Below are 12,494 nucleotides of genomic sequence, written 5' to 3'. Positions count from 1 at the left end.
TGCGGGTATACGTCAGTGTGAATGCAGCCTCAATATCATAAATAGAAAGTTATGCACTTACCTGATTTTTCGTAGCAATGTGTGGAAGGGCCGGAAGAGTTCGGACATGTCTTCCGGTTTGCGATCGAGGTTTAGTGGTCCTTCAGAGTAAACAACAAGCCCGCTAGGAAAAGTGTAAAGAGATATAGGTTACAGTGGAGGTAGCCCGCCATCAAGATGTCCAACATCTCATCGATCCAAAATCAATCAAAAACTGGTGACTCCCAAATAACCTCATTGGTCTACAGAGGGGTCGAGGAATTGGTTCGCAACAGAATTTGTTTTTGTCTCTTCTTGTTGTCGAACTCGTCATACATCAGGTGCCCAAAGCCATCAGAAAACCCTCAGCTGCTCATCCCAGCGACTAAATGGACATAACGCAACATTTGGAATGCAAAGCATCAGCACAGTGGAAGCTGCGGACACTTACCATACGATAGCTAGTCTTGGGATTGTAAACATTAATGCTGGTTCATAATCATCAATCATGTCTTGAGTGAGGTATCCAAGCTTTAAGGCTCTGTATAAATGGGGATAGTAAAAGCAAGAAGTTACAATTGTATTCAAAAATGCAATGCAATAAAATTACATCTCTCCGGACCGTTCCTTGTAGAAATTTAGAATTAATATTCACAACTGGGAGTAGCTGTGTATGGTGGTGGTTTGTTAAAAGAAGAGTGAAACATACATGCAGGTAGGGAATGGGATAGGCCTGCCTAAAGAGATGGTAATTTTGGATCTCTGGTATTCGGGTATTAGTCCGATAGTCCATGTAGGGCATTCCGGAAAATCGGTGCAGCTCGGGAGAAGTCCTGGAGACGTGAGGTTCAAATTAAAGAAAAGAATAATCTTCTGTCATTGGCAGATCAATAGACTATTGACTAGGGTTGGGTCAATAGACTGACACGAGGTTCAGCGCTGAGGAGAGATTTGTGGATGAGGGGGACTAGATTAAACTGTAATTAATTATTACTGTAACATATACAGTGGAAGAAAAGGCTACAAACAATGTATACAGACTAGGTTCGAATGAAGTACTCCGGCAGCGACCTTATAGAGGGGACAGAGCCCCCTTCCGTGCTCCATATATAGGTTCTGGTGAAAGCTGATCACTTCCAGGTCCAGGTATCTGATCACTTTGCCTCGAAAACAGCCACATCACCCATTTCCCAATGTAAACCCCCATAATACCCATTGCTTTATTACTACATGTCTTTGCCGGGTTCCTGGTTTAACTTCCACTGGGTGAGTAGGGACGTAGGGTGGAGGGAGGTAGAGCCTTCCCAGTACATGGTGCAGTGTAAAATCCCTCTAAGCCGCCCATTGAGGCTGTAAAGATCCTAGAAACCATGCCAGGCGCAGCGCTGTGCAGCTCTAAAAGGATTAAACCTCTTCCCTATCTGCCTGAATGTATAACACGGGGAGCGTGAACATGTAAATCAGCTTTACTGCCAGGAAATAATTCAATTACAGCTGCAGCACAAGCCTTACACATCCCAATGTGATAAATCTACGGGTCAGGCCGGTGTATTAACCAGCGGATGATAAGGCCGTCTTACATCCGGAAATTTCCTGTTCCGATTCTCTCTTTTTTTTTTTAACGAAGAGCTTATGTTGGAACAATCTGTAGTTAGGCATGTGTTCCCATTATCAGTAGGAGAGGTCATTTTCTTTACTTCACCCCAAGCTAATTCTAGATTGTGCACCTCGACTTAAAGGGGTTTTCTCACGAATTTAAGATAGGCCCCATCTCTGATCAGCGAGACCCCCACAATCACGAAAAGTCGCTCTGGGAGAGTAATAGAGCAGACGGCTGTGCATGACCGTTCTGCTCCATTCATCTCTATGGAGGTGACTGAGATCATCAATTTCCGTTGGCTCCATTACTCTTATGCAGCGTCGAGCGACCCCTCGTTTTCGTGATCTGTGGTGATCTCCTCACTGAGACCCCCACTGATCAGCAATTTATGCCCTATCATGTGGATAAAACCCCTTTAATGCTCTTATAAATGCCAAGTCTGCCTCGCACCGATTCCGCCGGCTCAATAATTAGGACGACAATCTTGAGTACTGGGCTTAACAGTTGTACGGGGGTAAAGGTTTAATAGGGTGAATTAGAGAAGGCAAATATTTTGGGGCACACCTCCAGAAAAATAACCCATAATCACCCAGCCCCCCCCCCCCCCCCCCCAGGATCCTTACCTTTCTACAGTTTCACAAAAAAGGACGATCACCTCCTGCTGCACGTAGTACTCTTTCGGGGATTTTACAGGTACCATTGCAGAGACATAGCTGCAGGGAGAACAGATACAGAGGTGGACGGTTACAAGGAAGGTAACACCAAGCATAAATATGTATGAACATAGGATTAACACTTCTTATAGTACGGGGTTTCAATAGCATTTAAAGGGACACTCCACCATGAAACAATTATTCCATTTGCACTATTATAATATTGCCTGTGTCTGTCTCTCATCTACTTTTATATCTCTGTACATCATCACTTTAGGAGGGATCACGCAGCGATTCAGTACTTTTGGTTTTCAGCACCAAACCCAGTCAAAAGTTTCAAGTGAAGGTTCCAGGGACCAGATTTGGTTGACAAATGGCCTCGTGGAACCAAATGATGTCACTTCCACAGGTCCAAGGGGACCTAACATTGGCTTCAGTGGGTCCTGTGAGCCCAGGGATCTTCATCCAGCTGCAGTGCCAAAAAACAGCAGTACCAACGTGGGAATGGGGAGTCGGATCAGGATTAGTATGCGTTCGTTTTCTACCAGGCCCAAAGAGATTTTCCAAATTCATGGAAATCCCTTCTAAGGAAAATGATTGCAGATGAGATCATGTGATGCTCTACTGAAGCATCATGAGATATCAACAAACCAAAGGAGAAACATAAAGATCAAGACGGAGATGTTTTTAAGCGGATGATTTGGAGACAGCATCCTCCTATGGGAGGTGTTCTATATGGCACAGTTTGGCGTCCCACCCCAGGAAACCCAAGTGATCAGGAGTTTGGCGGCCAAGTGTACCCAGTTTTGAATGGAGCAACAATCTAGGGGATCTGCTGATCACATTATTTGTCCTGTCACATTAGACCAAAAACAGTTATACCCATAGAATACGAATATAGTTCAATTTCCCATCTTGCACCTTCCAGTCTTATTGCAGGGAAGACAAACAAGTAGAATTACTCGCACATAACTTGGTGGAATATTTTTAACGTCGGAGCTATTAATAACAAAGATTTACTTTACACCTGTAAATTCTCGACAGCGCTGAATGAGAAATGACAGATTAATAAAAACCAAGCAGAGGACTGGAATTCATACACACCAGAAATTGGAATTAGCCTTAAAGGGGTTGTCCGAGAGTAATGAAAAAAAAAAAAACTAAAGGTGGCCAGAGGGGGCTGCATAAAAAAATAAAGATCTACTTACCTTCCGGTGCCTTTCGGTGTCCCACGCTGCATGTCGCTCTCATTACTCTCGGACAAGCCCTTTAAATTGCATCATGAGAATATTCGGGGGGGGGGGGTCCTCATTATGGACCATCAAGGACTAGTTACAAACCTGTATCCTTGGAGGACTTAAAGGGGAATGCCCATTTCAGCAAATAAAAGTTATTGTCTGTATAATGAATAGTTCTGAAATTTTCCAATATTCTTTCTTTATGAATTCCTCACGGTTTTCTAGATCTCTGCTTGCTGTCGTTCTATGGAAAGCTCTAGGTTTACTTCCAGTGGATAGAAATCTGACCAGGTGCACCAACCGTTAGATCACACAGCTCTGATTACTCTCTATTATCCCAACGAGCCATGCACCTGTGTGACCACGGTCAGATTTCTGTCCACTGGAAATAAACATAGAAGCTTTAAATAGATTTACAGCAAGAAGAGATCTAGAAAACCGTTAGCTATAGATACAGAACGTATATTGGAAAAGTCTATAGTTTTTCATCATGCAAACAATAACATCGATTTGCCAAAATGAGAATTTTAAAGCCTATTGATTTCAATCGACACAATGAAATGCCTCAATTGACCTGTAGGGGCGCTGCAATTGAAATTAACACTTGCTCTAAAATCCCTTTAAAGATAAACTGATCGCTGGAGGTGTCAATAGCAGGGGCCTTCTATAGAAAACACTATTATCCAACCCCTTTCATGATTTATCTGTAGATTAGGGCAAGTACTTTAGTTACGCACTCTGGTTTGTGTATTTGCTTCACCTCCTGCGGTAACCTCACCTATTTTAGAGAATAATTAAATATTTTCTTTTTCAAAACAATACTAGAGCATCTTTCTAAAAATTATGGTTGTGTTGTTCCGCTATTATTCATGCAGTTATAAATAAACTAACAACTAGGTGGTATCCTTGCCCCATTGTCCAAGGGGTGTGTCCGTGTACCGCCTAATGCCTCCAAATGGTAACACCCATTTGTCAATTTATTTACACCTTTCTTGGAGGAATGGCAGGAGACTGAATGACTGAGCATGCTCCAGAATTTTTGGGTTGAAATTGCCTGCAATAGACACGTCATAACCCCGTTTCATGATAAATTCAAGATATTTATGTGAGGATCTACCTCAGTTCAAACTCTGCAAAGAGAACATCAAAGTGGCGGAGAGAGTCTTTCATCTTCTCTGTGTAGATGTTGAGATCCCTGAGGGCCTGGTCTCGGATGATATTGCGCACTTCCTCGAGGCTTCGGGTGAGATCTTTAGCCAGCGGTCTCATGGCCATGCTCTCGATCTCACGGTTCATGATGATTGAACCTGCAGCCAAACACTTATGGAAGGAAGATAAATGTCAGGGTACATCAAATATAGCAAAGAAAATACAGGCGGCCCCCTACTTAAGAACACCCGATTAACAGACGACCCCTAGTTACAGACGGACCTCTGGATGTTGGTAATTTATTGTACTTTAGTCCCAGGCTACAATAATCAGCTATAACAGTTATCACAGGTGTCTGTAATGAAGCTTTATTGTTACTCCTGGTTCATATGACAGCCCAAAAGTTTTAAAATCCAATTTTCACAGAGACTAAAAAATTTTTTGGCTGAGGTAACAACTATAAAATAGTTCCAACTTACATACAATTTTGACTTAAGAACAAATCTGCAGAACCTATCTTGTACGTAACCCGGGGACTGCTTGTACTATTAGGAAACGGGGTAAAGCCAAAACGCAGGATTTACAACCTTGTGGAATAATTAGGACAGTGATGGTTTTCGAAAGGTGAAAAACATGGATGCAAAATCAGCACCGCAGCAGTACATCGGTTAAAAGTCGTTTATCTGTTCAGTCCTGATGACTTGAGTGGAAGGAGCTGCAATACCAGACACAACCTATGGACAGAGGGGGCGTGGTTCCAGGCACATGCCATCTTACATTTTTAGGGCAGGATTAGCCCTTTAACGCTATGTATTAAAAAGACTCAATAAAGTGCGAAAACATTCAAGCACATCTGCAGAAGTAAAAATCCTGAGACCAGCCACATACTCCTCCTTCTCCGAAAGACCAAAAAACGCACTAAAAATTAGAGTCATCTTTCTTCTGTGAAATAGAGCTCTGCGGGCCGTAAAACATCAGCCGCCACAGCACGAAATTACTGGGGGGGGAAATATGAGATCGGGAAGAAAGGCATGAATAATTTATTTATATTGTTTACTGTCAGGGCAATTTTCTACTTGTTTTTCTTGTAATATCATTATCTTAAAAACCAGGTTTCAATTATAGATCAATAACAAAAAAAAAGGGCAACTATTACTAGACGATTATTAATATATTGTCGCTTGTCTATATTTGTGCAATGTGTTTCTAGAGTACAGGCAGTCCCCGGGTAACGTACAAGATGGGGTCCATCGGTTTGTTCTTAAGTTGAATTTGTATGCAAGTCGAAACTGTATATTTTATGATTGTAGCTCCAGACAAAAAAAAAAATAAAAATTTTTTGTCCCAGTGACAATTGGATTTTCAAAATTTTAGCTGTAATTGGACCAAGGATTATCCATAAAGCTTCATTACAGACACCTTACAGCTGATCATTGCAGTCTGGGACTATAGTAACATCCAGAGAGGTCACCAGAGGTCACAGGGGGCAGAGGGGTCCGTCTGTAACTAGGGTGTCCTTAAGTAGGGGACTGCCTATATAAATTAATGATCCAGGATTATTTTGCTATATCATTCTAGAATTATATCCTAATATTATGTAACTATAATGCTCTTGTATTATTATTTTATACAATACTACACAGGAATTATCAAATCACTTTATTAGGTTATAGTTACAGGCAGTCCCCTACTTAAGAACACCCTACTTACAGACGACCCCTAGTTACAAACAGACCTCTGGATGTTGGTAATTTTCTGTACTTTAGCCTTAGGCTACAATGATCAGCTATAACAGTTATCACAGGTGTCTGTAATGAAGCTTTATTGATAATCCTGGTTCCTACGACAGCCCAACATTCTTAAAATCCAATTGTCACAGAGACCAAAAAAGTTCTGGCTGGGATTACAATGATAAAATATACAGTTCTGACTTGGATACAAATTCAACTTAAGAACAAACCTACAGACCCTTTCTTGTTTTATCTCTATAGGAAGTATTATTACATGTCCACCAGGAAGAGCTCCCAGTGTATTCGTTATATTACATGTAGCCATAGTGCCCCATTTACACAAGTGAACCATTAATGCTTGAAATTAAATAGTTTTGCAATTTAATATGTGCAGAATGAAAAGCCTTCACTAAAAAAAAAAAAAAAAAAAAATTTATATGTTTTTTATTAAGTTGTACATTTGGCCGCATTAGATCCATAGGGATTTCCATTTGGGTCTGATTAGGACACGTCCATCTGAATGAGGCCCTTATTCTGTACATGCAACCGCTCCATGGGGGTGGGGCTGCAGCAGGGGTGTAACCCAAGAGGTTTAGGGGGCCCTTATGGTGTCACTTTCCCATATGAGAAGACTGACTTTGCACTGGGGGCCTTCAGCTTCTAGTTACGTCACAGGGCTGCAGTGTGACCATACAGGGGAACCAGAGATCACTGCTAGAAGGTCATTACCACATTTGGGATGAGGACCATTTAAATAAAAATTCTACTGTACTGGAAACGGTCCATTACTGAATCGTGTGTATGACCGCTATACTGAACGGACCATCTGCCACCTATAACCGCGACTGACAGGAAAGAGGAAGGAAATCAGGACAAAATAAACTGCACAGCATAGAGACCATTTACCTCCGCGCCAAACCAGAGCTGTCCAGCGAGATTATCATGACGAATTTCTTCAGGAAATTTCACACAAAAATCCCGGTTGGCCCGTTCATGTTGGATGCACTCCTCCATTATCTGGTTGATGATATTCAACACGTTGTCCTAAGAAGTAAAAAAAAAAAAAAAAAAATATTTAAAAAAAATTCAACCATAGAGAAAAAATAAAAAAAACAACATCAACGTGAAAGCTTTATTTCAGGTCTCAAAATGACATAGGACCAACAATATAAAAGAAAAAAAAAAAAAAAAGCACCCATCTGACGCGTTTCGAGTCACCACAGACTCTTAATCATCTATTATTTACTCAATCATTAAAAACAGGCACAATAAACCGTATTCATCCCACACCGGGACTTTGTAGAAAAGTGCAGTTGCAGACGCTCCAGCTGAAACCCGTCTCCTCCCTGTAGTAAAATCATTCCTCAGACTTTTTCTCCATTTGGCCCCGCCCACTACGTTTATACAGCGCCCACTAGAGTGAGGCTCCGCCCACCACTTGGCCCTGCCCTTTGCGGGGTGTGTGAAATGAAGAGAAGATCTGTATTTTCCCACACAGTGCTCACTGCTAAATACACCATGCAGTGAGAGGGACCGCAGTCTGGTAAGGACAGGAAGAGGGACTTCCTGTCTGCTTGTGTTCAAAATTTGAAGAGACACAGAGCTGTCAGTCAAAAGAAGGAGGCGTGTTTCACTGGCAGCCTGGATAAAACATGACTCTTCTCTTCAGAACTTGACTCATGTCTACTCATTTGGATTTCATAAAAACGGCTGTAAGGTTACAGTGCCTCAGGGGTAGTTAATATTAGGTGATATGGGGGACACCTTTAACCCTTTACCAGCAGATATTAACAGTGTAAAAGGTAAAAATCTGGTAACAGGTTTTCTTAGAGAGAGTTGAAGTTTCATGCAGTTAGGCAATGTGACAAAATATATTACATTCCAAAGCAATCAACCTAATTCACATGTAATTTAGAGTAAATGAGCCATGGCTGATGCCCGTTTGCCTTAAGTCATGATTAACTTTATATAGTAATAGAGCTAATGGTCCAATGTTCTCATTTTTGTCCAGTTTTTTTTTTTTATGCTGAACTACCTTGTGGTCAGGCTTCAATGTACATTTGAAAACACAATGAGAAATACAAAGACACTATGCCAAGAGGCAGGGGATGGCTATGGGGGAAGCGGAGATGGTAGATGCATTAAGGTCCTAGTGTCCATGGCTGCTCATACATGCAAGATGGCCAACTATCATTTTACATGAAAAATTGGGCACAGTGGTACATTCCCAGCTGATACAGTAAAAATGTGGTCCAAAGATGACTAAAATTACAAATATATGGTATCATCAGGTGCATTAGGACCCCCATCCTTGTGGGGGTCCTCCATGCAGGGTCTCACAACAGGTGTGAACAGCCTATATTTTAAAGGTGTCATGCTGCCCCCACCCCCATCTTTCTACAGGTGGTGCCGCCTGAGGCAAAAGGCTCAACTCGCCTAATGGATTACGCACTCCTGATAAGTGGGGAGGGGGGGGGTGTTTTGTTTAAAGACACAGTTTTGGAGCCCATTTTTCATCAAGACCCAAGAAATGGACTCCGGTAACCTCTAAACTGGGATGTCTTGTGTTGCACCTATGAGGCTTGTTACAGTGACAGAACCAAACTATCTCCAGGTAGTTTAGTGGGGTAGCCAGAACCTGACCAAGGAGCCCATTTGTAAAATTACTCTAAAAAGTGACATATTATTTGGGAAATGCATGCTTGATTTTGACTTTACAAATCCCCCCTCCCCCCCCCACCCCCAATCTTACGGAATCCTGTATTATATAGGTGCATAGGACTAGTACGTTTGCCACAGTGCGGGTGCATTTGGAGCAATAATTTAACAAGCACATCATGCTCAGGGCCACATCGCAACGGGAGCCATCAGTGGGATGTGGGGTGATCCCTGGTGGCCACAATCTAAAAATATCCATCTTCGAAGAGCTCGAAAAAGTTCCAGCTTTGCACTGGTAATCCTCATCTTCCTGGCCAAGGCTGAGACCTTTGAAGCCGGCTCCACTATGAAAGTTGTCCTAAATTTGCTCATTTCCAACTATCAACCACCCCCGGGGGAAAGGCATCAATAACCAAACAATCCGATTGCTTTGCAGCACCATCTCCCCGGAGAGATATATGCCCGAAATTGATGACTGACGTTCTCCATAAATAAAATAGTAGCAGGAGTTCCGAATTTTTTTTTCCCTAAATAACTAACTTTTCTGTGTAAATTTTTAGTGGATGGAGTTCAGGCCGAATAAATCAACGGAGCCGCGACGGCTGAAGAGCCATTTCCTGCATTTATTGACTAATATAAAGATTTATCATCTGCAGCTCGGAGAAATGCAAATTGGGTGTATATTTAGCGATCCGTCCCCTGGATCTCCTCGCACTCCGGCGAAGGGGGGGAGGAGATTTATTGGCATTGCAGGGTTTGCAGGAGGGCACGTTGCAGGGAGACAGCAGCACATGGCACAGCTCATTAGGCGCGGAGAAGAGTCTCGCTGCAGAGTTCACGCTTAAAGACTTTCCTGTGTAATTAGCGCACGTCACAAATCACAATGACAGGCGGTTTACGTTACATCTAAAGAGCGCGTGGGGGGGACTAAATAACGGAGGAGGGCGCACCAGGGGCAAAAAGAAAAAAAAACTGCAGACTAATTAATGGACAATTATCAGAGTTATTAATTATCTTCCTTTATGAGAGTCATCGATAATCTAGGATCATGGAGGATGGAGCAAAGTCATGTAGAGACGTGAGCGCAGAGTCCTCCACCGATCCCACATGGATAGCGCAGCATGACACAGCACAACGCGCTGCAAACACATCTCATTCCCTTGATGTAGTAGTGTGCAATTTGTTATTAACCCTTCAAAAGACTACGACAGAAGGTCTCATTCCTCTCGACAGGTCTATTCTAGTAAGCACTTTTAAATTCCCCTTAAAGGGGTTGGTCACCTTTAGGAAAGTTTAACACCCATATTATACGTATATGTAATGAGTGGTGGATCCATGTCTTTTGGGTCTGATAAAGGGGAGGTGGAGAAAGAGTCCCTCAATTTCCCATCCGTAGTGTTTATTTCTTACTTAAAAATAATAGAAATATATATGACTGTACGGCGCCCCCATGAATTATGGCAAGTCTCAGGTATTAAAGTAAACTGCTCCGAGATAGTAAAACTACACACAACTTCGCGCGTAGCTGTGGGGCAGATTGTGTAAATTGGTACAGTCCATTTAAAATGGGTATAATAAGCAAAATTTGTGAAAAAAAACAATTAAAATCCGAAAGCAACTGCAATTTATGATCACTCAAAAACGTATTTCTATACATACTTATACTAAACTTCAACGGCAAGTATAGGATGTTAAATGGGTCTCCCAGCTGCAGTCCAGCTGGCAGAATTATATTTCGGTATAAATCAAGGACTCGCCTACTGTATAAGAGGTGCTGTCCGTAGGATCAGGACGACATAATGGCACCTTTTCCATGGGTTGTGCAGGAGGTCTTACTCTTGTTAAAATTTGCCAGGGGTCACATGACGCCCGGTCAGGACTCAGGACTTCCTGTGACATCCCGTGTCCTGCTGGCTTCCGACGGATGGATAGAACCATGCAGTCCATGCCGTGGACATCCATTGTTCCCAACAAAATTTAAAGGAAAATCTACCACTGCTCGCAAGATGAAATCATGTGAGCACACCACCCTGTAGGCTATACAATACTGATTTCGGCACATACTTTGGTTAGGGACATCATCCTTTAGTTTAGCCAAAAAAAAAAATCGATTTACCTACATATTCAAATGGTCCTTCAGTGCTACCCCTACGTTACTGACCACCTGTGGTTCTCTTCCGATCATTAATTATGCACACCTCAGTCTTCTTATGCACCCTCCTTCTGGTGCCGAGAGCTGTGACATCACATCGCTCTCAGTACTTACATGCGCAGAGACAAACTATTGCGCAGCCTGCCACTTCTCACTGCAGCTGCGCGATAGTTTGTCTCTGCGCACTGGCAATAGAAGAAGGGTGCATAAGGCGACGGAGGCGTGCATAATTAACAACCGGAAGAGAACAAAAAGTGGCCAGTGACGTAGGGGTATCACCGAAGGCTCATTTCAATATGTAGGTAAATCAATTTTTTTAGCTAAACAAATCGTTGATGTCCCTAACCAAAGCATGTGCTGCAATCAATATTGAATAGCCTACAGAGTGGTGTGCTCGCATGATGCAGTGGCCGCATTCACACATCTGTTAAAGCGACGTGCATCCGGCTGCAAATTTGCGGACAGATATACGCCCCCATAGACGGCTATAGCGCCTGGGCTTGGTACATTGAGCACAACATGTGCTCACCTTTCCATGTCTGCAAAAAAGAAGTGCTCATCCCTCCTCTCCTGTGCGCCTTACAGAAAAGCATACGTCTGTGTAAATTCAAGTATAAGTATAATATGGGTGACTGACCCATAGCCACCCATATGATGGCTATGGCTCAGTTACCCATATCATACATAATAACGACCTATAACGGGTCATTTAAATGCAATATTTAGTTCCCAGTTATCAGCTGCTTTACAGCCCCAATTAATAGGAGTGTTTCTGTTTATAGCAATGTATGCCTTATATACAGGTGAAGGGATATTTAGCTGCCTTTTGGGTGTCCATCTTGCACCCATCACGAGAAAGGGGGTTCATATACTGGTTGGCTGGATGAGGATGACATAGCTTGAGATAACCTGAATAACTATTCAAAAAGCAGTATTATCGCACCAGGGTAATAATGAGGGCAAAAGAAGAACATGGATTTATGGGTGACCACTGCCACCAACCTTCTACTCTCACGGGTATGTGTAGTTAGCTACTACTGTAAGTATCCTATGCAGTTGGCCTTGTTCTATATGTATGTTCCAGATTCCATGGTTCGGGAGTTTCGAGCAATCTTTATGCCCGAGAGGCGTCCACCCGCCATCTCGATGAAACAATCTGGAGACAGCTGCACTTTGATCTACGTCTTCCTTTCTAGTAACACCCGTAGTTACACCGTCCGCCATGGTCGGGTAGATGATTGACACTGATGAAATCAAACGCTTCCTGCGTATATGAAGTCAGCCATCAGTCGAGGT

At 42.6% G+C, this 12,494-nt stretch overlaps 1 protein-coding gene across 5 annotated transcripts in view; it reads right to left on the bottom strand.

Moving 5' to 3' along the window:
• The window catches only part of ZFYVE28 (zinc finger FYVE-type containing 28), a 107,779-nt gene that overhangs the window by 34,888 nt on the left and 60,397 nt on the right, over positions 1-12,494 (bottom strand). For all 5 annotated transcript variants that reach the window (XM_072126198.1, XM_072126200.1, XM_072126197.1 and 2 more), the window contains exons 3-7: positions 7,295-7,432; positions 4,627-4,829; positions 2,242-2,331; positions 470-559; positions 62-163 (exon numbers count right to left, since the gene is read on the bottom strand). In XM_072126198.1, the coding sequence (XP_071982299.1) occupies positions 62-163; positions 470-559; positions 2,242-2,331; positions 4,627-4,829; positions 7,295-7,432 (623 nt within the window). The remainder of the gene's footprint in view (positions 1-61; positions 164-469; positions 560-2,241; positions 2,332-4,626; positions 4,830-7,294; positions 7,433-12,494) is intronic.

The sequence above is a fragment of the Engystomops pustulosus genome, chromosome 1, assembly GCF_040894005.1.
Source record: "Engystomops pustulosus chromosome 1, aEngPut4.maternal, whole genome shotgun sequence".
In the NCBI taxonomy this organism is placed as follows: Eukaryota; Metazoa; Chordata; class Amphibia; order Anura; family Leptodactylidae; genus Engystomops; species Engystomops pustulosus.
The sequence above is the reverse complement of the archived record's forward strand: the minus strand, read 5'-3'. Positions and strand labels throughout refer to the sequence as shown.